The following is a 27,465-nucleotide window of genomic DNA, read 5'->3' as shown; positions in this document are numbered from 1 at the left end:
AGGTGTAGTGGTTTCTTTCTGTGGGCACTTGAGGCATGTGTCAGGTGAAATAGCTTAGTCACTGTTTCCTCTGCTTTCTCCTACGCTGTAGTAGCACTAGGGCTGAGTGAGAAGGCACAGACTCTGCTGTCAGGCTGCTTGAGTCAAATCCTTCCCTCCTCCCTTATAAACTGGCCCTGTCCATGAATCTCCCTGAGCCTTGGTTTTCTTATTTATAAAATTTAAGGCTAACAATACCTATTTTAAATAGGGATGTTAGCATTAATTTAGGTAGCACATAAATAGCACTCACCTTAATGCCTGAAACAGAGTAAGTCCTCAGTTTGTGCTAGATGCTGATATAATTACTTTTCCAGTGCTATATTTCTGTTTTTGTATTTCATTATCCATTTCAGGAGACAACTGTTTTCAATAAGAAAACAGCAAATATTTCTGATTCCTCAAACCATATTGTTTGTACATAAATCTGACTATGTGGGATTGGAGAGATTGCTAGTCCTTCCTCCTGGAACTAGGTTCAGAAAATATTACTCTTCTTGTGGGTGACTAATAGCATGATTACATTGGCCCTTAGATTTTAGTATGTATAATCCCCCCAGTTCATAGGCTGGATGTGCACAAAACAAGTTCCTAGCAAAGTGTGACAGGAACTAGGTCTCCTAACTCCTAGTGCTTACTTGTTTCACCCCACAATTGTGCCTCCTCCCTTAATCCTTATGTCATTATCTTCTTTAAGATAATAAAAAAAAATCTCTTTAAAATTAATCTTTAAAAACTCCAGCAAGAACAAAGTAAAAACAAAAATAATACAGGTTTTCTGTATATAGGTAGGCATGGATGTCCAAATACATGAAATAAAATCAGACCCTTTTTTCTCTGTCCCATATATTACTATTTCAGTTGTAAATTGTGAGTTAAAATCACCTGGAGGTCACATTGATGAATATTCTCAATTATCATTAAGTTCCAAAAATCCTCTTGAAAATAATGGGGGGGAAAAAAGGATTAAAAATTAGACTAAACATTGCTTCTCGGCCTTTTGCTAAGATCAAGTGTAGTATCTGTTCTTATCAGTTTAAAAATTAGACTAAACAGAAATGCTAGAAAGATCACTAGGGTATCTTATAATGTTTTAGCTACACTTTTTTCCAGATTTTGCTATTTCTGAAATAAATAGAATCTACGATTTCTATAATAGTTCATAGTTGAAAAGCCATTTATGCATAATTATCTCTTTAAATATACAAACAAATTATTAATTAGGTGTCTATTCATATATACACTTCATACATACATACACTTTTATATATTTGCTCAGTACTATATCTCCAACACCTAGAACAATGCCTGGCATAGTATAAATTAATAAATATTTATTGAATGGAAAAGATGAATAATTTTTATCTTTTTACATATAAAAAACTTCTGAAGCTCAAAGAAATTAAACACCCTGTCCAAAACTGAACACTGTTGGTGAACTGCAAAGCCAAGTGTAAAGCTTATATATCCAGAATCATTAATTAATGCCAGAATCACTATAGTCACAAGGTTTGGGTATGGGATAGCTGCTAAGAAGGTGAAGGATGACTTAAATGTGATCTTTGAGTAGGTTACAGTCTAGGAGAGAAAACACACATTGAGATATAAGTAATTTTAAAAAGGGGGTTGGGGAGGGGAGGAGGAACTCTCTTAGGAAGGATTCTACAAAGCATTAGGAAATTCCAGAGTATGAATACCCGAGTTATTACATTGTAGATGTCTGTGGTGTCTCCAGAGAGCTTGTCTTTGAATTGGGCTTTAGGAAATTATTAGACTTATCAGATGAAGAGAATGGAGTTGGGGTTGGGGGCCCACATTGCTGTCAGAGAGACAAGCCTATGCAAAGATATTGGTAGTTTATACAAATACTAGAGACCTGGTGCATGGATTTGTGCACTGGTGGGGTTCCTCGGCCTGGCCTGCGGGATCGGGCGAAAACTGGCTTCCCGACATCCCCTGAGGGGTCCCAGATTGTTAGAGGGCAGTTCTTGGGTGATGCACCTCGGAATTGGGCTCCCTCCTCTCTGGTTCCAGGTGCATCACCCAAGAACTGCAGCTGCCAAGTCACCGAAACTCGGCAGCTCCTGCATTGAGTGTCTGCCCCCTGGTGGTCAGTGTGCATCATAGCTGCCAGTTAGAACGTCTGCCCCCTTGTGGTCATTGTGCATTATAGCTACTGGTCGAATGGTCGGATAGTCGCTTAGGTTTTATTTATATAGGCTAGAGGCTCAGTGCACAAAATTCGTACATGGGTGGGGTCCCTAGGCCTTGCCGGCGATCAGGGCCAATCAGGTTTCCTGCCTCCCCGCCTCCTCCTTCCCTCACTGCCTGCGTACTGCCACCACGCAGTTCTCCGCCTTCCCCCCCACCTCCTTCCCTCACTGCCTGTGTCCACCACCGCCAACCTTCAATTCTCTGTCCCAGCCCTGGCTCCAGCCCCAATCAGGCAATTGGGACCTGCCAGCGAGAGGGAGGGATGGGTATGTTGGCAGGTAGGCCCCATTGGCAATCGGGGCCTGTGGGCTGGGGGCAGCTTCTGCATTGAGTGTCTGCCACCTGGTGGTCAGTGCATGTCATAGCACTGGTCGTTCTGGTCATTCCATCATAATGGTTGCTTAGGCTTTTATATATATACTAGAGGCCCGGTGCACAAAAATTTGTGCACTAAGGGGGGTCCCTCAGCCTGGCCTATGCCCTCTTGCAGTCTGGGACCCCTTGGGGGATGTCTACCTGCTGGCTTAGGCCCGCTCCCCGGGGGGATCGGGCCTAAGCTGGCAGTCAGACATCCCTCTGGCAGCCCAGGAGCCCTTGGGGTTGTCTACTTGCCAGCGGGGAGCAGGCCTAAGCTACAATCAGACATCCTTAGCGCTGCTGAGGAGGCGGGAGAGGCTCCACCATCACTGCTGTGCTGGCAGCCATCAGCCTGGCTGTGGCTGTGCAGAGCTCCCCCTGTGGGAGCGCACTGACCACCAGGGGGCAGCTCCTGCATTGAGCATCTGCCCCCCCTGGTGGTCAGTGTGTGTCATAGTGGCCAGCCATTCCCAGTCATTCTGCTGTTAGGGTCAATTTGCATATTACCCTTTTATTATATGCCTGGTGCATGGGTGGGGGCTGTCTGGTTTGCCCTGAAGGGTGTCTGGATCAGGGTGGGGGACCCACTGGGGTGCCTGGCCAGCCTGGGTGAGGGGCTGAGGGCTGTTTTCAGGCTGGCCACGGCCCCCAGTCACCCAAGCTCCCAGTGGAGGCTGGCTGGAAGCAGGTATCTGGGGTTTATTTATCTTCTCAATTGAAACTTTGCCTTTAGCGGAGGCCACAGCTGGCCAGGCAGGTGGGAAGCTTGGCTTCCTCCATCACCAGGGCAACCAAGCCTCCTACTTGCTCCTGCTCGGTGGCTGTTGGCCGCCATCTTGGTTGGGTTAATTTGCATATAATTGCTCTGATTGGCTGGTGGGCATGGCTTGGGGCATAGCGAAGGTACAGTCAATTTGCATGTTTATATTTTATTAGATTAGACTAGATATATATAGATGACCTGCCCTGAAACAGAAATCATTTGTTATTAGGGCATTGGGGCTTGGCTTCAGGAGTGAGAAAGATGACTGAAGGATATATTAGCATCATGGAAGGACTTTAATGTCAGCTGAATGATTTTGTAGGCAAAGGAAATTCATGAAAGGGGTTTAAGCACAGCAGTGATAGAATCAAATATGTGATTTTGTTTTGTTACTCTTGTAGTAGATTGAGGAAGGATTGGAGTGACTGTGGACAGAAACAGGGAAACAAATTGCAAATTTAACTGGAAGATTGTAAGAGATGATGAAAGACTTGACTAGGCCAACAATTCAGAGGAGTTAAAGAAAAGGAATGGCATGGGGGGAAATGTCATAGGTAGAATTTTCAGAATGGGATGAAATTGGCGATGAGCAGGAAGGATCCCAGAAGACCCTGAGGTTTCTGGATTTGGGGTGAGAGGGGATGTGACAGAGATGAGGAACATGGGAGGGAGTACAAGTATGTAACTGAGACAGTGGTCTTGCATTTAGATCAGTTGAATTTGAGGTGTTGATGAAAAATCTAGGTGGGGTTTTGTAGCAAACAATTCTTCTTATTAGTCTCTAGCCTAGAAAAAAGAGTGCAATAGATGTCTGAATTTGGAACTCATTAGATTATAAAAAATATTCCCAATGTGGAAGCTGTGATGTGAAACACCAGACAGATTACATTTGGAGTTTTGAGGGGCAATGATGCTTAAGGGGCAGATACATGAAGAAAAATCAAAGAGAAGAATGACTAGAGGTAGGGAGAGAACCAGGAAAAATGTGTCATGGAAAGCCAGGGGATGGGGGGAAATTCACAAGAACTGAAGGCTTCTCAAAGGTGACCAGAATCCAGTTTGCATATCTCTAAGGCAGTGGTTCTCAACCTTCCTAATGCCGCAACCCTTTAATACAGTTCCTCATGTTGTGGTGACCCCCAATTTCATTGTTACAAATTGAACATAATTAAAGCATAGTGATTAATCACAAAAACAATATGTAATTATATATGTGTTTTCTGATTGTCTTAGGCGACCCCTGTGAAAGGGTTGTTCGACCCCTAAAGGGGTCACGACCCACAGGTTGAGAACCACTGCTCTAACGTAATCCATAAGGCAGCATAGGGAACAGGTGGAGGGAGTGAGCTGGTCTATTCACTGTACTAAAAGCTTATATCTAGCCCTAACCGGTTTGGCTCAGTGGATAGAGCGTCGGCCTGCGGACTGAAGGGTCCCAGGTTCGATTCCAGTCAAGGGCATGTACGTTGGTTGCAGGCACATCCCCAGTAGGACGTGTGCAGGAGGCAGCTGATCGATGTTTCTAACTCTCTATTCCTCTCCCTTCCTCTCTGTAAAAAATCAATAAAATATATATTTTTAAAAAGCATATATCTAGCATTTATTATGTGCCTGATATACTACTTAGGCATCAGAGCTATTAAAGTAAATAACGCATTGTTTTCACTTTATGAAGTTTCACCATTCCTGTCATTCTCTCTAATCAAATCTCTTTGAGTCCTTTAAGGCCCAGATTTCTCACCTTTACCATAAACACTCCCCTAAGCATGCTTTCCCCAGTAAAGGTTCCTTTCTCTAGATATTACCTGCAATATTTGGCTGACATTTATATTATTTAGCATTTTAATTATCATTGCATTTGCTCATGTCATCTCACCATAACAACTGCAAATTATTTGAGGAGAAGAGTTTTATAGTCTAGATTTTTCCTTCACAATTTCTGCCCCTACTTTTCTGTATTAAGTGCTTAGAAATACTTCTGAATGGTCTCCTCCCATTCTCCATCCCCCTTTATACTTATGGTCTTCTTAGGGCAAATTCCTGTGTTATAGCAATGAGCTAGATAAATCTGATCCCTACTTTCACATTAAAATATTTGATATTTGATATTAAAAATAAATTCTTTGAGATGATAATATATGTTAAATGATACTATGACAAGGTAAAGTAATAGAGAAAAACCAGGAAATGAAAGAAGACAGTGTGAACAAGAGTGGTTATCGAATAGTTTTCTGAGGAGGTGACTTTTAGATGAGCTTCAGGGTGAAGAACTAGCCATGAGAAAAGCAGAAATGAAAGCAAGGCCAGAGGGCCTAAAATGTTTTTAAGTTCCAGGAACAAAAAGAACATTATTTACTTAGAATATAATGAAAGAAAATGATAGTAGAAGATAAGATACTGTTTCTGTACCCAGAATTGGCTGTGATCCTTTAGTATTTCAGATAATCAACTTTCAGGGTTAACAGAGAAAAAAATGCTATTTTATATCTAGGGAATTCCTCAGGGGAGGAATAAAAAGAACTATTATTGTTCCAACCCCTTGCATTGCTACTGTTGTGATTCATAACAATATGAAATTCAACTGGGTTTTAATCTGTACTTTGTACATAATGGGTGTTACTCTCATTGTTTGTCAGTTTTATCCTTGTTTACATTAATAATCATGGGGACACAACAGTTGCAAAAGCAGCCACAATAGAAATAATAACAATGAAAAATACACATCTGTAAGTTTCAACATTCTTGCATGAGGATTGTATGTAGACTCCTGCCCATCTACATAGTAATATATTGACTTAAGCAATTCAGAGATTACAAAATACTAACCCTGATTACTTCACTACAGAAGTAATTTGCAGTCAGTTATTGGTCATAGACCACTTTCAGAAGCTAATAAAAGTTAGAAGCAATTTTCCTGGAAAAAATGCAAATAGTCACATTTACACAAAATATGAATAAAAATTTAAAGGCTATTTAACAACCAGCCATGTAGCTCAGAATATCTAATCAAGGGCTGTCAACATTTATTGTACTAGAGGCCCAGTGCACAAAATTTGTGCACTAGAGGGGTGGGGGTTGGTCCCTCAGTCCAGCCTGCACCCTCTCGCAGTCCGGGACCCGTCAAAGGATGTCTGACAAGTGGACATCCCTCTCGCAGTCTGGGGCTCTCACAGTCCGAGACCCCGTGTTTCTTACTGCCCCCTTGAAGCAGGAGTGGGAGAGTCTCCCGCCACCACCGCTGCGCTATGCTCGCCAGCCATGAGCCTGTCTTCTGGCTGAGCAGCCCTCCCCTGTGGGAGCATAGTGACCACCAGGGGGCAGTTCCTGTGTTGAGCTTCTGCATTCTGGTTGTCAGTGCTCATCATAGTGACCGATCATTCTGCCTGTCATTCCGCAGGTTGGTCAATTTGCATGTTAGGGTTTTATTATATAGGATATCAGAATCACCTGAAAGCTTGTTAGAAAGCATATCCTTAGCTTTGTCCCAGGAAGGTACAAGGTGAAATGGAGGAACTTGCATTTTGTGTAAGTTCTCCAGAGAATTCTAAAGCACTTAGATAATAGATCAGTTTTCCAAACTTTGCTTAGGGGTCTATGAAGGAGAGAATTGGAGAGCAGAGGCTCAGAGAAGTGGAGATTGAAAGTACCTGGAAATTCAAAATGAATTGGATCCTGGAGAGTTGAAATTGAGGAGATTAATAAATGGGGAAGAATGAACAGGGTGAAGTAGAAGTACAAATCAGAGCTATGTAGACTGGAGTAAGATGTATGAGAAGTTGGGCAAAGGGGCTTGGAAACAGATTGAGAACATTGGGGGGATTCTCAGGTGTGTGATCTGCCACCAGGGAAATCCCTCACAATCAAAACAAACACGCATATAGATTGTCTATGAGGAGAGATTAGCCATTGTCTCTAACCCTTTTGAGTTACTCCAATGAGAAAATAAAGGCAGGAATTATCACAGCTGTAACCGCTGAGCACACCATTACCCACTACCTTTACCAAAGAATTACAGTGTCTGCGCTGGGGTGGTCCTGTATTCCCTTAACTGGATAGATAAGCAAACTGAAACACAGACATCACCCAATGAAAAAGCACTTGTTCAAGACCAGAACCTGGTTTTCTGTCTCCTGGTCTGGTGATCTTCCTTACTTGGTCCTGAGATTTAAAAAAATATTTTATGGAACCAATTGATAGGAATGTGCTCACCCCAAAGAGCTCAGGAAAATTTCATTCAGGTACAAATGGGATGTAAGGTAGGGCAACACTTTTTAATTAAAATCATACATTGGCATGCACCAAATTTTGATTCTCATTCATTTTAATGCAATGTGGTCATTTGCCAACAGCAAACTGGACAAAAGCAGGACTTGTCTCAGTGCTTACGGGTTCCTCTCTATGGAGCTGAGGATGAACGCCACTCCATCCTCAATGATTTCTGTGCCCAAAAGGGTTAGGAATGTCCTCACATCCTCCTCTTCTTTGTCTGAGGCATCTGGCTTGTCCTTTGGCTTGTCCTTTGGCTTGTCCTCTGACTTGTCCTCTGGCTTGTCCTCTGGCTTGTCCTCTGATTTGTCCTCTGGCTTGTCCTCTGACTTGTCCTCTGACTTGTCCTCTGACTTGTCATCTGGTTTGTCATCTGAAAAACACAACAGAATCTCAGAGGTGATTCTCAGCAACAAGAACAGAATGTCTCTCTTATTTGTAGGAAGCACCTAGCGCCCATTGTACTCCCACTCAGTAACTTAGGAGTATCTTATAGTTGCATTTACTTAACACTTCCTACCCAGTGAAAGCCTTCACATGCTTTATATCACTTATTCCTAAAAACAATCAAGCAGACCAAGAGGCATTGATCCTTTGGTTCCCTTCCTGGAAGACAAGACTGATGTTCATGGAGGTTAAGTAACATGGCCCCAGTAAAGCTACTGTCTGATTGAAATACGGAATTCCTGGTTTCACTTCAATTACATGGTCTCTCTCTCTCTCTCCGTGTAATCCCTGGGCCCATGGTAATGATAATAATGAAGATGAAATGCTAATGACTAGCAATTGTTGACCACATACCTATGATAGGAAATCCACATACATTGTCTCATTTTATTCTCAAACAAACCTATGAGGTAGGCAAAATCATTATGCTGAATGAAGGTAAAGAAATGGAATCTGAGACAGGTTTAGAAGCTGGTTCACAGCCACAGTGTTAGTAAGTGGCAGAGACAGAATGCAATCTCCTGTCTGTCTGGTATTCAAATCTGGATCCTTAAGCACTCAGTGATGAGCTGCATGGTCTTTGACAGAAAAGTTGTGATCTAACTACAAGTGTGTTATAAGATTGAAGGCGGTATAATTATGATGACAAGGAGAAATTCTATCACTTGTACATTATCTATCTGATAGTTCTGAAAATAATGGTTTTACAAAAGCTGTGTAACTTTACCCTTAATCTTATGGGGTATGTATATTTTTGCTCATTAGACTAAGAAACTGAAAAGATTGGATGACTTGCAGAAGACTCACGAATAGCAAGAGAAGATGAAACTATAACTGGAAGCCTCTTAATCAAGTGCCCTTTAGAATGAGGCCAAGGATCCAAAGAGTGAAGTTGGAGGTTGGTGACATGTAAGTTTCCTTGGGAATGGGGGGTGGGCTTTACTTAGTGGTCTAAATGATTAGGAGATTAGATGGAATGAAAGAGGAGCAATTTGAAGCACATACGGCCTCCTCACTGGACCTTAGTGCCAGAATGGAGTAGGATCTTTATCTTTTTGTTTTAGTATAGCCTCAGAAGTTGTGCTGGAAGATCTGGTAAATCAAAACACAGGATGCCCAGTTAAAGTTGAATTTCAGATAAACAATAGTTTTCAGCATAAGAATGACCCATGCAATATTTAGGACATCCTATCTAATAAAAGAGAAACATGGTAATTGGCGTACGACCGCTACCCTTCCCATTGGCTAATCAGGGCAATATGCAAATTAACTGCCAGCCAAGATGGCGGCCGGCAGCCAGGCAGCTTGAAACTAACATGAGGCTTGCTTGCTTCAGTGACGGAGGACTCCAACGTTCCCCGCCTGCCGCTGGCAGGCCTCCGGGCTTCAGCCAGCAGAATCGCAACATTGTAAGCAAAGGCCAGAAACCTACTTTCAGCAGCAGAGGCCTAAGAGCTGGAGCCAAGCCTCAAAGCTAAAGCTGGCCCAGAATTAAAAAAAAAAAAAAGAAAAAGAAAACAAGAAGCGGTTGGGAGCTTCAGTCACCCCCCGCCTGAAAATAGCCCTCAGCCCCTCACCCAGACTGGCCAGGCACCCCAGTGGGGACCCCCACCCTGAAGGGTGTGTGACCAGCTGCAAACAGCCATCATCCCCTCACCCAGGCTGGCCAGGCACCCCAGTCGGGACCCCCACCCTGAAGGGTGTGTGACCAGCTGCAAACAGCCATCATCCCCTCACCCAGGCTGGCCAGGCACCCCAGTGGGGACCCTCACCCTGATCCAGGATACCCTTCAGGGCAAACCAGCCGGCCCCCACCTGTGCACCAGGCCTCTACCCTATATAGTAAAAGGGTAATATGCCTCCCAGCACCGGGATCAACGGAGCCGTGAGGCCTCCCGGCACCGGAATCGGCATGACAGGGGGCAGCGCCCAAACCCCCTGATCGCCCTGTGACTCTGTGTGTGACAGGGGGTGAGGGGGGGCCACAACCTCCCTATCCACCCTGCTCTGTTCATGACAGGGGAAGGCCCCCCAACCCCCTGATCAGCCCTGCTCTGTGCCTGATAGGGGGGAGCTCCCCAAGCCCCTGATCGCCCTGTGGCTCTGTGTGTGACAGGGTGCGACGCCCCAACCCCCTGATCAGCCCTGCTCTGTGTGTGACAGGGTGGGGCACCCCAACCCCCCCCCCCCCCCCATGGGCCCTGCTCTGTGTGTGACGGGGTAGAGCCATAACCTCCCCATCGGCCCTGCCCTGAGTGTGACAGTGGCGGTGCCCCAACCCCCTGATCGGACGTGCTCTGTGGGTGATAGAGGGCGGCCCCCAACCCCCCTGATGGGCCCTGCTGTGTGAGTGACAGGAGGCAGTGCCCCAACCCCCTGATTGGCCCTGCTCTGTGCGTGACAGGGGGTGGCGCCGCAACCTCCCCATCGACCCTGCCTTGAGTGTGACAGGGGACGGTGCCCCAACCCCCCAATCGGCCCTACCCTGAGCGTGACTGAGGATGGCATCACAACCTCCCGATCGCCCTGCTCTGTGCATCACAGGGGGCGGCGCCCCAACTCCCCAATCGGCCCTGCTCTGAGCCCGATCAGGGGCTGCACCTAGGGATTGGGCCTGCCCTCTGCCACCCGGGAGCAGGCCTAAGCCAGCAGGTCGTTATCTCCCGAGGGGTCCCAGACTGCGAGAGGGCACAGGCCGGGCTGAGGGACCCCCCTCCCCCCCGAGTGCACAAATTTTTGTGCACCGGGCCTCTAGTACTTGAATAAAACAGTTATTCATTGTTTATCTAATACTCAAACTTAACTGGCTGTCCTGTATTTTACCTGCAACCCCGCTGCAAGTTTTGACTCGAGAGGTCCCAACTACTGGACACTGTACCTAAGAACTCTGAATGAAGGAGTTGTAATTAGCTTTTTGTGTGGAGGTTGTCAAATTATGTCAGAAGCCTTGCATCTATATTGTATCCTAAAATAGAAAGTCTAAGTAAAAAGATGTGGCTTTCAGTTCTACAAACATTTATTGCTTACCATGCTATAACAAAAGATTGGAGAGGAGCACCAATCTGGGACATGTAACCAAAATCAATATACTAATCACCAAGTATTCATTCATTCATTCATTCATTCATTAATTCATTCAGTTGTTGGGTGTTTTTCTGTTGTTGTTGTTCAACAAGGATATTTTGAGCTTACTATTATATACATAGCATAGGCTAAGAGTTAGGGTAAAAGTGGACATTTATGGACATGACTCTCACATAAGGTGCAGTGCAACCAAAGTGACCAGAATAGCTTTGTTTTTATCATGGGAAGGAGAGGAAAGAGACTGTGTATTTGTGATGCTGTGCCTGTTGTGCAGGGGCTGGGATAGTGCTTTCATAGCATGCCTTCATCCTTATTCAGGCCGAAGATGATAATATAGTCTTACAAGAGATAAAACAAGATGCTTAGAGAAATTAGATGACTCACCTAAAATCACACATCTAGAAAGTGGCTGAGTCAGGTTTTGACCTAATTTATGTTTAACTCCACAGACCTTGTAATTTATATGATATAATACAGCCTTCAAGCAGTTATCCCCTGAAGACATTTACCAGGTGCAAAACAGAGATTCCTTACATAAAAAGTGAATTCTTTTTTTTTTTTTCTGTGTTCCTATCTGCCTACTGGCATAACCAGATTTTTTTTTTATTTTAATATGACACTAAGTGGTAGCTTTTCAATATGCAGGGAGCTCTGAGTTGGAGTGTGTGAAGATCAGATCGTTGGCCCCAGTCCTTGGACCACATACATGCTGAGTGGTATTAGGGACTGGTGGATCATATGTTTTAGAATCCTACATACTTGTGTTTGATTCATGTGTTCAAAAATTATCCATGTAACCTTACACACAATATTTAACCACACTCTCAGTTTCCTCATTGTGTCATTATAAAGATTAAAAAATATTTCATATGTCTTTCATATATATCATATATGTATGTATGTATGTGTGTGTGTACAAATATTATGTTCTATATATACCACTTACAGTACCAGCCCCAAGGTCAGCTCACAGTAAGTTATTGTTATATTATTATTATTATTATTAATAATAATAACAAAATGATTTGTAGTAGCTTTCTCCTCTAGTGCTTTTGGAAATGATGCAAATTAGAAAATGTTGTTAAAATATTAAGAAATTTGAAAATGTTGGAAAACAAAATAAAAATACATAACAACAATAATAAAATTAAGAAATGTAGTATACTAGAAACAAATTATCAAAGCCAATAGTTGAATATTTTCTTTTTTCAAATATAGGATAGCTCTTATTTACATTAAGAGTTTCTTAGTCAATGAAATAATAAAGTTCTGAAAAAATACTATAATAATGATAATGTCCAGTTTTTATAATTTACAAGTGATTACAAAAGCTTGTTCATTTGATCTGGTGAAGTTTATAGTTATCCCATTTTACAGATGAAGAAACTGAGGTCCAAAGCAGTGAACTGATTTAACCAGTTTCAGAGTTCATAAGAGACAGAACTGGGACTGGCTTTTAGGATATCAGTCTCACCTTTTACTTTACCAGGGGGATTACTTTAGGAGTGGATGGACACAGTATTCTCTGAGGCCATCTCTATAGTAATTCTGTTGGAGTGTCTGCCTGTGTGTTGTGCCAGTGGACAAAGGGTGGCTGAGGGTGTGAGTTCTGCTGAGTTACATTTAGAACAGTTTCAAGAGCAGTATTTGCTCTCTCTTTGTTTTCTGACCATTCTGAATATAGAGGAGTCACGAGTTCACTGTCTTCTACAGATAAGAAATTAATTTATGAGAATTCTGCATGCTGCTTTGTGGTTCTCTGTGTGCTTGAAACAGACATGAAAAAAATAGATGCTTAGTTATAATGGGAAGAGCTGAGGGATTTAGGTTTTAGTGCCAACTGTGCCACTACCAGTGTCTATGATTAAGTAACTTTTCCTTTGCAAGTGGTTTGTTAACCTGCAAAAAGGGCAGTGGTAAAACTGTGCATGCTTACATAAAAGGACTATTATGATAATTAAATGAAATAATACGTGATAATAATAACAGCTAATATTTACTGGTGCTTAATATGGACTAAATACTTTTAAAATTTTTGTCTCATTTAATTTTCATGATAAATGTATGAGAAAGTTAACTATTGACATTTTATTTTACATGTGAGGCCCAGAGAAGTTAAATAAAATACATGAAATCACATTTCTGATTAGTCGTGAAGTCAGACCTAGGAGTCTTATTTCAGTGTTGATAATCTTCACCTTTGAGCATTATTAGTTATAATCATAAAAAAACCCTCAAAACACCCCAGCTCTCCTAATTTATAATATAATAGTGTTACTATATCACACAAGTATATGTAAAAAAGCCATCATTTCAAACTTCATACATTCACTGAGAACAGAGGCTGTAACTGAAGCACATTGAATAAAAATCCTACTTGCTTTTTGCCAGATCTGTCTTTGGTCTCCTACTCCAGTGCCCCAAAGTCCCTCCCCCGCCCTGCCCTTTATGTTCTGGGTTAGTGCCACCAACTTCCTCCAACCATGGCTAACCACCGCACGAGCTGTCACTGGAAGCACTTACCAACATGGCAAGTCAGGATCAAGGCAAGCAGTCCCAGGACAACTGTCATCCGAAGCACTGAGATGGCCATGATTGCAGCTCTGGGTATTGGTGCAGATAAAGCGTTCCAGTGCACCTGTAGCCTTGCTCCATTTATAAGTCATTTGCAGGTGACATCATCTGCTATGGAATTTAGGCTGTTGCACAAAATGTCTCCACAGCATGCTCTGGGATCTAATGAGCCTTGCCCAATCTTTCAAACCTAAAGTTTTTCACATGGGGGAAGAAAAGCCCTTTTTGGTTTTTCTAGTGTATATTTACCGATAGCATTGTAATAACTCTTTTGGAGGTAGTTCCTATGCCAGCATTAACAATTAGACGGGTATCGGGCAGAATTATTATTCAGTGCCAAGAAGTAAGTATTAAATCAGATTGGTGAGGTGTGCCTACTTTCATCCCTGCACACTCTGCTTCTTTCCCCATGCTCTGAGCTAATTACTTGTTCCTACATGGGCATGCCCATTCATACCCCAGGGCCTCTGTTCACGCTCTTTATTTTTTCCTGCTATTCATCAGGCTCCGGTTCAAATGCCCCACTTCCCTATGAGCTTTTATGATGACCCTTCCACCGTACCCCAGAGAGTTAGTTGCTCCATCATCTGTCACATAGAATGCTTGGACTATTTTTGGAGAACTAAGTACTTTAATAGCTCTCTTCTCTTTCAGCCTATGGATCTCTTAAGGGTCAGAATGTTTTATTCAGTCCTCAGGGAGCCTAATATTGTGTTTGGCATTGGCCTTAGCTTTGACTTCCTTGGGAAACTTGTATGGTTTTTCCAAAAAGAACTAGGTGTTTCTCTCCTGTGCCTAATAGGTACCGGAATATGTCTCCACCAATAGGCTGTAGGCTCCTCAAGGGCTAGATTGTCTTTTTCAGAGTTGAATGCACATTATTCGAGGTATATAACAAACAAATAATAATAATAATAATAATAAAATTATTGCACACAATAAAAGGAAATACTGGGTTTGAGGTGCTGCTGTGTATTTCAGATGTAAATATCCTTCCTTTTGGATACAAACACTCAAGGGAATACAATTTGTTCAAGTATAGATACTGGTTATCCTGAGGGATGCTGTAAGTTCAGTTAGTTGAGATGAGGACTTGGGGGTTCCTAAACTTGTAGCTTGACCAAAACTTATTGTGACTGTGAGAGGGCCCTTTTAATAAATGGTGAAATTAACTGAGGTCTGGGGAAAGGAGGCTTGTCTGGTATCACAGAGCCAAGGTGAGGACACAGCCCTCTTACTCCCAGTTCCGAACTCTTTACAAGGTGCCAAACTGCACTTGAAAGCTCTGCTTGGATCCTTCCAGTCTCTCCATGTTATCTTCTCAAGAAGACTCTGATCCAGTCTCTCCTACAGAGTTGTGATCTGGAGACAGTGATCCATGGTAGGAAGTGTTCAGCAAGTGGGGGGGATGCCATCAGAGTCAGTTAGAATTGAGCACTGTGCATATCCAAGTAGCTTGTGCAGAAATAACATTCAAGTGTCCCCTGACTTGTGGCTTTACTTACGTGGGAAAGGGAAGCAATACCTCTTACTTTGCACCAGCTTTGAGTCCTCAGGATTTAACCCATCTTCTGGGGGCATAGTTTTTAAATTCCCTGTAAGAACACTGTACAGACAAGCAACCTAGGAGAGAGGGCTGCTGGCTTCTCAAGGATATCAGCTACAAGGGGCATGCAGAATCCTGAATCAGATGCTCTAGAGCAGTGGTTCTCAACCTTCCTAATGCCACGATCCTTTAATATAGTTCCTCATGTTGTGGTGACCCCCAACCATAAAATTATTTTCGTTGCTACTTCATAACTGTAATTTTGCTACTGTTATGAATCGTCATGTAAATATCTGATATGCAGGATGTATTTTCATTGTTACAAATTGAACATAATTAAAGCATAGTGATTAATCACAAAAATAATATGTAATTATATATGTGTTTTCCGATGGTCTTAGGCGACCCCTGTGAAAGGGTCGTTCGACCCCCAAAGGGGTCGCGACCCACAGGTTGAGAACCACTGCTTTAGGTGGTCTGGTGTCAAGAAAACAGCACCAATACCGAGGCTAAGGGTATTTCTGTCAATACCACGGCTCACTGGTGACCTGACCAAATACCCGCTGGCCTGACATTCAGTTTTCACTGCGGTATTCTCTTCTAGTCCCTCCATTTATTATTTTTAGCTTTAGATTTCAACTAAAATGTCTCATTTTTGGTGAAAATTTCTGTGACACACTAAGATCCCTCTGCTATAATCTTTTATACACTTTGCATTCTTCCTTATTTGACACTTAAATATTCATTTTTTTGTTTGATTATTTAATGTCTCTCTTCCTAAGAGATGTCAAAATCCAGGATGGAAGGACTCTTCTCTATGTTGTTCTTGAAGACAGCTCTTGTTTCTAGGATAGTGTCTCACACACACAAAATACCCAACAAATACTACTGAATAGAAGAATTAATTAATAATTTTGAGAAGTCTGGACTCATGTAATAGTTCCATCAGTTATTATCAGTTATTAAATGACTGATACCACTCTAAGTCTCAGTTTCTTCATCTGTAAAATTGGGGCATATTATTATTTCCTGCCTACTTATCTGTACTATTTTAGGAATATAGGCCATAACAGATACATTTTAAAGAATCTTTAATGTATGCCACATTAATAGAAGGTAAGAAGCTGTGGCTTATCCTCTACTAGCACAAGCAAGTGAATTTGATTTAAAGTAGAAAAACTAGATTAAGAAAGATGTTTTACCCAAGCTGGGGAGAGGACGTGAGAACCTTCCTCCCGAATGCCATTCTAGTTAGATGATAATGAAAGGATATGGAATGCTTTAATTCACATGGAAATTTCCATGTGTAATTGAAAGTCACCAGAGTTCTTTCTTAGATTAGAAAAGGATTACAGTCTGGGTTGGAAATTGCATAGAGAGATTTTGAAGTGTGTGTCATGATTAAAAACATGGGTGTTGGGATCTGACAGAACTATGACAGACTCGTAGATAGAGAGCAGGTGGCGGGGGGCTGGTTGGAGGGGTGGAGGGATTGAGTAAAAAAGAAAAAATTCGTGTATATGGACAACATTGTGGTGATTGCCAGTGGTAGGGGGGGTAAGGGGTGGTGATGGAGGTATATGGAGGATAAATATTGATGGATGGAGACTTGACTTTGCGTGGTGAACACACAGTATACAGAATATGTGTTATAGAATTGTGCACCTGAAACTTGTATAATTTTGTTAATCAGTGTCACCCAATAAATTCAATTTTTAAAAAAAGAACTGGGTTTGAATTTCAGATTTGCCACTTACAAGTTGTGTGACCCTGTGACCTTAGAAAAATTTTCTAATTTCCTTATGCATTCAATCCAATGTCCACAAAACAGGAATAAGGCCATCTCTCAGAGTTATGAGGATTAGTTTTGAAAATACATGCAAACAATTAGCACAGTGCCTTGTACATGCGAAGTGAAAAATAAATGGTAGACTTATTCTGTTCTGTTCTTTCCTGTCCTGTCCTATCCTATTCTGTTCTATCTTGGGTTGTTCCAGAGGAGGGAGTGATAGCCATGCAAGCAGGATTAGGGTTAATAATAATAGTAACAACAATCCTATATAATGAAGAGCTAATATGCTAATTAGACCGAACAGCAGAATGATAGTCCAGACAACCTTCCAGACGAAGCTGGAGCTGCGAGGGCCGAGGCAGCTGAGGCTGCAAGGGCCGAGTCCCTTGCATGAATTTCATGCATCGGGCCTCTAATTAATAATAATAGGCTATTGGTGTTAACTCTGGCCAAGTATCAAACTAGATGCAACATATCAACAAAGTGTTGGGAAGCTGCTATAATTATCCTAATTTTATATAAGAAAATGTAAGCTTAGATAACTTAATTTTTCCTGGGTCACAAATTCTGTATGAGCTAAAGCAGGGGATCAAACTTAAGGTCATGTAACTTTGAAGTCTGTGCTCTTAATTATCACATTATGTTGTGCAGGCACATGCTCAGTGCAGCTACTGGCAAAAAAGCCTGGGTCACACAAGGAATCCTGCACTCAGGCCAGTTTGTCCACAGATGCATCTGTGTCTGCTCTGTTTTCCCCATTTGTCTCTATATTTCCCATTGACCCACATCATTCACCTCTGTTTTAGCTCAGTTTGAAGTATCAAAGTGCAGGTCACAGAGTGCCCTCATGTAATCCTTGGCAAAAAGAGAGTTGGAGATAGGGCTGCAGAATATAAAATACAAGATGCCCAATTAAATTTGAATTTCAGGTAAATAGTGAGTAAATTTTCACTATTATCCAAATATTTCTCTCTATTTGCTGAATTGGGCAACCCTACCTGGAGAGGGCTTCTGGAGTGTTTTCTTGCATTAGACCTCAGGTAAGGAGTAAAGGACAGGGAGATCAAATAAATAATTGAAAGGTAGTGTGTGAAAAGTTGAAATCATATATGGAATGTGGAAGTTATTGAAGGTCCCGAGCTTATCTGTGATATTACATCTGGGGCATGTTCCCCCCCCCCACCCCCACCCCCGTAGTTCTCATGAGACAACAATTAGCTCCTCTCTTGTTCTTGGTTTACTCTAGCTCAAGTTTCATGCCAGCCCTGGAAAAGGTGCATGCGGCTTCAGGAGGGCCTCCCGTTTCCATGGTGCCATGTGCTGAGAGTGACCACAGTCTTCGTCACCCCAATCACCTTTCTACATATAGCTGATAACTTAGCCAACCCTCATGTCACCAGTCAACTTATTAATTTTTTATTCAGTGGACATTTACTGAGCTAACACTGTTTGTCAGGTGCTCTGTGAGGCACTGGGGGCAATATACAGATAATGTGTTTTAGAATTATATACCTGAAGCCTATATAATTTTATTAACGAACTAGAGGCCTGGTGCATGAAATTCGTGCACTGGGGTGGGGGCTCCCTCAGCCCGGCCTGTGCCCTCTCACACTCCAGGAGCCCTCAGGGGATGTCTGACTCACGGCTTAGGCCTGCTGGGAGCAGCAGACATCCTTAGCACTGCTGGGGATGTGGGAGAGGCTCCCACCACCTGCGCTCGCCAGCGTGAGCCTGCGTTGAATGTCTACCCCCTGGTGGTCAGTGCACGTCGTAGCAACCTGTCGTTCCTCCATTTGGTCTATTTGCATATTAGCCCTTTATTATATTATTATATAAGATGTCACCCCAATAAAGTCAAATAAAATAATAATAAATTGTATGCCCTTGCCTCTGTTGTGGATGCAAACATGTAACCAAATAATTGCAGTTAAATATGAGAAATGCTAATGGAGTTAATGAACAGATTCCTTTGGGAGACGATTAGGGAATGGTTCACATTGCCTGATGAGGCAGTCATGGAGATATCATTTGTTTGGAACATTGAAAATTGGATTAGCAGGTGTTCCCCATGTGAGCAAGGTGTGGAGAACATGCTTGAGGTAGGAGGAATGACATCTGCAGGGCACAGGCGTGGAAGAGCACAGCATATTTCTAGGAATGAACCCTCAAATTCTTGGGTATTGATATTAGAAGTAAAAATTATGGTGAACTAACTGAATCTTGAAAGTTGTTTTAATTAATGAACCTGCTAGGAAGAGATAATGAAGAAATCTAGCCAGAGCCAGGGGATAAACAAAACAAAGCAATTATCTTGCATGCTACTAGGCATCCTGCTTTCTGTCTCTCTTGACTGAATAGCTCAATTCAGTTTAGTAAGAATAATTCTCACTCTTGGGACTTTTCCTATGTGAGAACTCACACATTTCTCACAATTACCTACCTGAAACATAGGTCAGAATGGGCATAATTATCCTCATTTTGTAAATTATTACAAAGAAAAAACAATCTAACACCAACACTGACAAAAACTGAAGTGTGGACATTTTAATTCACTAATAAAATGTCACCCTACTATTAAGGGGCAGAGCTTAGACTGGAACTCAATTCTATGTGATGCTAAAACCAGTGATAAGAATGTACTTAACGAGGTACTAGTCTGAAACTTGGGAACCTGGTTACTTCTCATATACTTACTTATCCATTCCTGCATTTACTCATTTGTCAAAAAATAGTTTGTGTCTTATACCCAAAGAGAGGACTTCACATAAGCTATAGAATTAGGAGTCATCAATGAGAAATAAAGTCATGGGAGTAGATGAGACTAATCAAGGATAGTAGGTAGAATTAGAATAATTAAGCAGGAGTTTGAGAAACTCTAACATTTAAGGACCCTGCAAAGTGAGCGAAGCCCTGTAGAAGTTTAGAAAAATCTATCAGAAAGACAGAAGGAAAAAAAGAGGATATTTAGATACTACGGAAATCAAGGGAAGCTTTATGGAGGGGATCTGGTCTGCTGTGTCAGATGCTGCTCAGAGATCAAGGGAGGTCAGGATTGTGATGTTATTAATCTAGCAACAATGAGGTATTTGGTCACTCACAGGAGTGTTAGTGTGGTGTGGTGGTGACAGCCTCATTAGATGGTGTGAGTCAAGACAGGAGATTCCATGGGGATAAGCATCTCTCAGGGCTGATTGCCTTATCTGTGAAACACAGGTGTTGACAGCCCCTCTCTACTTAAGATACATATGAATTTTAAAAGCCTCTAATGTGAGGCCGAGGTGATAAAGTTAATGATCTTGACATACAGAGGAAAAATCATATTCTGCTCTTGCTAATTCTGTTTCTCCCATCATAAATGCCCTGGTTAACCCATCATTGCATTTTATAAAATGTTTTAAAATGTAAAGTCTCATGTGATTGGAAAGGCTAAAATCAGGGTTGTAATTGTTTAAAGATTTCATTCAACTCCTCATCATCTGCTTAGAGCCTCATTCTATCGTCCTGCCAAGTGTGCATGCACACTTTGCTTTTATACTCTAAAGATGGGCAGTTTTCAGAACAATTTAGTGGGTGCTACATGGCATAGACTCTGAAGTCAGACAGGACTAGGTTTAGATGCTTCTCTTCCATTGATATCTCGGTCAAATTACTTAACCTCTCTAAATCTCAGTTTTCTTATCTGTAAAATAAAGATTATAATACCTAGCACAGCCTCTGGCACAGATAATATGTTTAAAAACCGAGTGATTTTTAAAAAACACATTGTTTTCTTTTTGACAGCTTTGACTAGTAGAATAGTTCTTATTTTTTTTAGTCTAAAATGTTTTCCTCTAATTCCCATTTATTGGCCCTTGTTTTTGTTCTTGGACCTGAGCAGTAAGTTGAATCCCCTTTTTCCTAACAGCTCTTCTATCATTAGATTTTATCTCCTCCATAGTAAACATCTCAATTTCTTTAAACTTTCCTTAAAGGCCATGTTTTTAAAGCCCCTCTCCATCATTGTTGCTATATTTTGAATTTGAGGAAGCACAAGCAAAGATTTGAGACAGTGAAGGGTTAAGCTGCTGTGGGATGGGAAGTGTTTGAAATTAAGCTTGAGAATATAGGTTAGGTCAGATCAAGGAGAGGCTTGGTGCCTTTTTAAGGAATGAATTCTATTCAGTTGACAACAGTGATTCTTTAGTGTTTTTGGAGTGAGGGTGAGCCACAATCAGATAGTCATTTGGCACATTATTCTGGAACTGGTATATAAGGTTTACATAAGGGAAAAGAGAGAAAGAAAAAAGGCAATGACCCCTGTGTGTGAAATGAGAACCAATACTAACAGTGGTGTGACCAGGAAGAGATAGATGTAAAGTCTATGTAAGCAATTCATAGGGGCATTAGAACTTTCTCTGACTCTTTCAGTATCAAGTATGGACACACTTGTCCATTTTTTAAAACAGATACTTACTAATATTATTTAGTTTTACAAAACATTATTTTAAAATGCCAGAAATAAGAAAATAGAAGTAAAACATTAAAGAAATTCACAGTTAATGTGTAGTGTGATAAAAAATATCTTCACATGTAGAACAGGAGATATTTAAACTTGACTTATAAGGATGGCTATGTTTTAACTATGTGAGGAGAGACAATAAGGCACTCCATATGAAAATGACAAAGAAAAAGAAGGTGGAAAGAAAGCTGCAGGATAATATCCTGATGAACATAGGGAGTAGAATGGTGGATGCCAGGCCTGGAGGTAAAGGCAATGGGGACATAGTGGTCAAGGTGTATAAAGTTTCATTTATGCACCATGGAAAGTTCTGGAGATCTGATGTACAGTGCTGTAACTATAGTTAACAATACTGTATTATATATGTGAAATTTGATGATTCAGTAGATCTTAAGTGTTCTCACCACACACAGAAATGATTATAACTATGTGAGATGATGGATATGTTATTTAGTTAGATTATGTGATCATTTCACAGTGTATCTGTATATGAAGTCATTAAGTTGTACACCTTGGGGAAAACACAGTTACACAAAAAGTAATGGCTTTGAACTATTAAAGAATGATTAATGAGAAACTTACAATATATACACTGTCATAAAAGAATATCAAAATAAAAACCATGACTATGTGGCTGAGATTTATTATTTACTCATACTCTCCTAACTATTCATGTGACAACAATTAAACACATAAACAAATTTTTAAAAGAATTAAAAATTTGTATCAAACAAGTAAAGAACTGAGAACTTTGACACTAGAGATCTTTGGATTAGTATGAAAATAATCAACTTGCCATTCAGAAGAAAAACTTGCCTTTTTATATTATGGAAACTTTTTTGTTACTTTAAAAGTAAGTTTAAAACATTATAAACAAAATTACCATTTCACCCTGAGTAAATCAGTCATGTTCTTAATTGCTGGCTAGTAATGGATAACAAGAATTTAAAAAATGAGAAAAAATTAAGATTCCAAAGAAATTCTTAGGGAATTTGCCAATGGGATCATTAAGATTTTTCTCCACATACAATATAATCATTAATGGCTAATAAAGCTTATTTTGAATCAAGACAATGTAAAATAGTGAAACACATTCTTTTTATAAAAGTTACACGTTACTTACTTTCTATAGAAATATGTAATATAGTAATGACCATTCTACTGCAAAACCAGGAGCATTTGGGGGTCTAGTTTTTGAATTACCTAGTATCTCTTTGTTTCTTCCTTAGGATCTTGTTTCTTCTTTTCCCCTGAAGACCATCTCCTTTGTCCTCTACTCTCTCCTTGTCATCATAATATACATCTTGAGATTTTTCTTTTTTTTCTTAATGTGAGAAATCTACTTCCTCTGCGTTCTTTCCCAGTTCTGAGCTTGCTTCATCTTACCCTCATTCTCCTTCTCTCTCTCATGTTCTCTGGATAGATCAGCTCCCTCTTCCTCATTGTCTTCATTACCTTTATTTCCATCTTCATCCTCTTCCTATATAGAGTCGATGTTTATTATCTTCCTTACCCAAATCCCCTATATATACTTTGATGCAGCCGATAAAAAATACTTTCCTAACTTTTAGGATCATGATTCCATAGTTCAGCAAGTCACGAATTTTCTAATATTTTGCAGACCATCGACTGAATTGAGTACTTTGATTCTTTTTAGTTCTGCTTTAGCCATATTTGGAAATACTAGTTCTTAAAAATAATTATGCATGCTTTCAATTTCCCAATTAATGATGGTAGTAATTAAGGCCCAATTTTGTCACTCAGTCTTTATTCCCCTTCCTCCTCTACTACCATGAGTTATATTTCTTCTGTCTTGCCTCTCACACCATTTCCAATTCCAAAATTTGCAAGAGATTTGGAAATGAATGAAAGGGAAGATGAATATACTACTCACTACCAAAAAAAAGCTGTAAAGATTAAAGAACAGGAAAGGAGTCCAAAAAAGTTAGAATGTTAACTTTGCTTTCCCCTCCTCATTCATACACATTCATAGTTCCATTCCCTTCAACAGTAGTTCAGAGACTGAATGATTTGTTAAGAAATATAATGTAATCAGAAAATGTAATTTTGGAATATTATCTGATGGTCATGTGTGTATAGAAAGAAAAATAAGAATCAAGAAATTAGTTAGAAAATTATTTTACTAACCCCACCAAGAAAAAAATGAGGAATTAACAATCTTGTCAGTGGGAAATGAGCAGAGGATATGATTACTAGTGGTATCGTGAAGCCAGGATTTGTTAGGCTTGGTTTTGGGCCTGAGTGATTAGCAGCAGAACAATGGTGACTTAATCATGTAAAGAAATTAAAGGAGGAAGATGAGGGGAAAGATATGGTTTTAGTTGGGCACTTAGAGACATTGAAGAGTGGAGTTTCCCTGTAGCTAGATGGCAAATGGAACTAGAGGAGTGGAATTGAGAGTGAGTCCCAAAAATAGAATGGCTAAAGCCTTGAACAGATAGAACACTTTGGATTACCAATTTAAAAAAAATTATTATATCTAAGGTGAGATACTGAAGAATGAATCTGACAAGAACCAGTAAAATAATTTGCAAGAGAATCCTTGGAGTGAATTATCTAGAGGCTGAAAAAGAAGAGAATTTAAAGAGGTAAGGGATACCTATCTTAAAAGAAAGGAGTGAGACTGAGAATTAGAATCTACAGTTTCAAAAAATAACCAGGTGATTTATATGCACATCGGGATTTGAGAAATACTGAGATAATGCACAATCATAGTTACTTACTAGCTGTATGAATTTGTATAAGTTACTGTCCTTTTCTGAATATCAAGTTTCTAATCTGAAAATTATAATAATAATTTAGGGTTGTCGTGAAGAGTCAACAAGACAAACTCATTCTGTATTGTAGCACCTACTCATTAAATCAAGTACTGATGGATGCCTTCAATGTGCCAAGCAAGATGTTAAATAGTTAAAAAAGTAGAGTCCCTGGACTCATGAAGCTTACATTGTTTTTGAGTCCTATGGACCAAGGTTGTTCCTGTTCTGGACTGTAGCAGCATGGTGTTATGGATTGATAATTGGTATCAAAGGCGAGAGTACATGGATTTCAGCCTTGTTTTATTTATTTTTTCCAGATTTATTGAAAAATAATTGACAAAATTGCATTTAAAGTGTAAAACGTGATTATATACACACACATACACACATATATAATTATTACCACCATCAAGTTAATTAACACTTCTATTACCTCACATAGTTAATGCATTTCCGTGGTGAAAATGCTTAAGAGCTGCTCTCAGCAAATTGAAGTATATAATGCCATATTGTTATCTAAAGTCATCAAGCTGTACATCAAGCATGTCAAATTCAAAGGCTAACATGGGCCAAATGAATGAGGCATGCGGCCCGTGGGCTCTGAGTTTGACATGCTTGCTGTACATTAAATCCTCAGATCTTATTCATTACTTAAAGTTTGTATGCTTTGACCTACATCTTCCCAATTTTCTCTCTCCCTGTCTCCCAGCAATCACCATTCAACTCTCTGTTTTGTTTGTTTGCTTGCTTTAAATTCCACGTAGAAATGATATTAGGCAGTATTGGTTTCTCTCTGTCTGGCTTATTTTACTTAGCATAATGCCTTCCAGGCTCATCTATGTTGTCACAAATCAGTTCTCCTTTTAAATGCACATTGTAAGACCTTAAACAAGTAATTTCAGCTTTCTGAACATTGCAATTCAGATCTTAAGAATATTGGGCTACATTAGCTATCTGAACTCCATAAAACACTAAGTATATGCACTTCTCTATAGAGGGAATAAAAAGGATAGCTGTGGCCAAATAAGTTGGGAAACTTATTTCCTTACTAGTGGCTCGGTGCACGGATTCATGCACATTGAAAGGAAACTAATTAGAAGAAATATTTTAATATCGCTATTTGCCCTTTCTCTATAATAGAAGTGTCAACCAAATTCATGATTGACAGTGACAGGTCGAAACACATAGGTGCAATTGGCACCAGTGAGAGCTTTATATATATTGCACATGCGTAAGTCAACTTAGCCTTTTATATATACAGAATAAACTTGCTTAATTAGATCTGCTTTCTGATTTAGCTCAACTTTTTCCAGCCCAGTGAAGCACCCCAACTTCTCTTTCAGGTAATTGTCAGCAACACAGCAGTAAATATCAACACAAAGCAGATTATTGTTGTAGATCACGCAGGGAGAACAAAGGGTAAAATATTTAACTGCAGCAGTGTTTGACTGTATTCTGTGCAGTGAGAAAACCTGAAGTCATTTTAAAGGTCCACCATTTCTTCCTTCTTTTCAGTCAGGTCAAGTTTCTAAACTTTGTAAATCTCTGTTTTCCAGCTAGTGAAAAGAAAATAGGATTCCACCAAGTCTCCTATCTACCTACTCCAGGACCTCTGTGAGGATCAAATGAGATGAGGCATGGGAAAATGCTTCACAGACATTTGGTTAAAGTTTAAAATGTTTGCACCTGGCTATAAAGCAAGTCGTGTTCCTGGGCTGAAGAAACTGCAAGGACGCTAGTTGCTAGGGAGAGGAAGCTGGGTGTTGCTATGTGACATCATTACCTGGTGCCCACAGCTACCATTTCCAGGTTGGGCTGGGCTGTGGGCCGCATTTTGTGCCATGGGGTCTCCGCATTTTGTGCCATGGGGTCTCCGCAGCGTTGGCTGTGATTTGGGGGGCTGTCGCTCTGGGGTGGTGGTGATGGGGCCTGTGTCCCACTTGGGGGAAATCGAGTGTTGCTTTTTTGGTGCCAGGTCCATGGTGACGTTTCTTTGTAAATGGCCAGTGTGCATCTTGGCAGCTCCTGCATTGAGTGTCTGCCCCCTGGTAGTCAGTGTGCATCACAGTGACTAGTCGGATGGATGGAAGGACACTTAGCATATTAGCCTTTTATGTATATGGATTAGGATGTCATAGTACCCTTTTACCATATTAAAGGCTTAAAGAAGTACCAAGTAAAACACTTCTTTAACTTGGTATAATTGAGCATTTCTGACACTTATTAATAAAGGTTTCTTTTTTCTTTCCCCTCCTTCCTTTTTTTCCTTTCTTTCTGCCACAATAATTTGGGGACACTTACGTTGTCTTTCTGAGGCCATTTATGAATATGATCATTTGTAGATTTTTTTTTTTTTTTTAATATGGAACGCTTCATGAATTTGCGTGTCATCCTTGCACAGGGGCCATGCTAATCTTCTCTATATCATTCAAATTTTAGTATATGTGCTGCCAAAACAAGCAGTGTGGATCTATTTTAGAAAGACAGGAGGGAAGGAGAGTTTTTCCAAGGGCAGTCCTCTATAGCTGCTAGTCAGGCGACTCCCTGGGTTTGCCAAGAAGAAGCCACATTTTAATGAAAGGGCAGGGGATTAGGAGCACAGTCCTTAGGAGTTGTCTGACATTGAGCAAGTCTCTGGCTCTCAGTTTCTATGTCTACATTAGGGTGTGAGGATCAGCCTGGTGACTCTGTAATAGTTTGGAATGCTAGGGTTAGGTTTGAGCTGTGTAGCAACCTAATGATGGGAATGCCTACTTCCGTTGGGTGAGGAAAGAGCCATGTTTTGGTGCCTGGGAAATCCAGAGTGAACTCTAGTGCTCTTGATGTTTGATTTGGAAAGGGTGTTTTCCTTAGTGAAAGCTGGGCTTCCTCTCCCCGTGTAAGAATTTTTGGAGAGTCCTACATTTTTGGCCTTACAGAGAGCCTACTGACAGATTAAGTGCCCAAACCTGTTCCACTTGCTGAGAATATGGGTTTCAGAAATATGGCCACAATCCAGAACAAAGTCCAAAGCTCGTCTCAACAGGTATTTTGAAGTTGTCTCCTCTTCTACATAAACATTCACTATTAATCCTCCACGATACTCACCTTGATAAAAATATGAAA

At 40.7% G+C, this 27,465-nt stretch overlaps 1 protein-coding gene, 1 non-coding gene and 1 pseudogene across 2 annotated transcripts; 1 reads left to right on the top strand and 2 right to left on the bottom strand.

The window, feature by feature from the left end:
- Positions 1-1,023: 1,023 nt before the first annotated feature.
- On the top strand, positions 1,024-1,184 carry LOC118659539 (annotated as a pseudogene).
- A 6,441-nt stretch (positions 1,185-7,625) lies between these two features.
- Positions 7,626-13,851, bottom strand: CUNH5orf46 (chromosome unknown C5orf46 homolog). The gene is made up of 2 exons (XM_036315407.1): positions 13,694-13,851; positions 7,626-8,012 (listed from the first exon to the last, which is right to left on the bottom strand). The coding sequence occupies exons 1-2, from the start codon at positions 13,761-13,763 to the stop codon at positions 7,756-7,758; spliced, it is 327 nt and encodes a 108-aa protein (XP_036171300.1). The 5' UTR covers positions 13,764-13,851; the 3' UTR covers positions 7,626-7,755.
- Positions 13,852-26,716: 12,865 nt separating this feature from the next.
- On the bottom strand, positions 26,717-26,819 carry LOC118659388. The gene has a single exon (XR_004968524.1). It is a non-coding gene; the product is annotated as a U6 spliceosomal RNA (small nuclear RNA).
- Between the last annotated feature and the right edge of the window lie 646 nt (positions 26,820-27,465).

Source organism: Myotis myotis, unplaced genomic scaffold, assembly GCF_014108235.1.
Source record: "Myotis myotis isolate mMyoMyo1 unplaced genomic scaffold, mMyoMyo1.p scaffold_m19_p_6, whole genome shotgun sequence".
Classification (NCBI taxonomy): Eukaryota; Metazoa; Chordata; class Mammalia; order Chiroptera; family Vespertilionidae; genus Myotis; species Myotis myotis.
The sequence above is the reverse complement of the archived record's forward strand: the minus strand, read 5'-3'. Positions and strand labels throughout refer to the sequence as shown.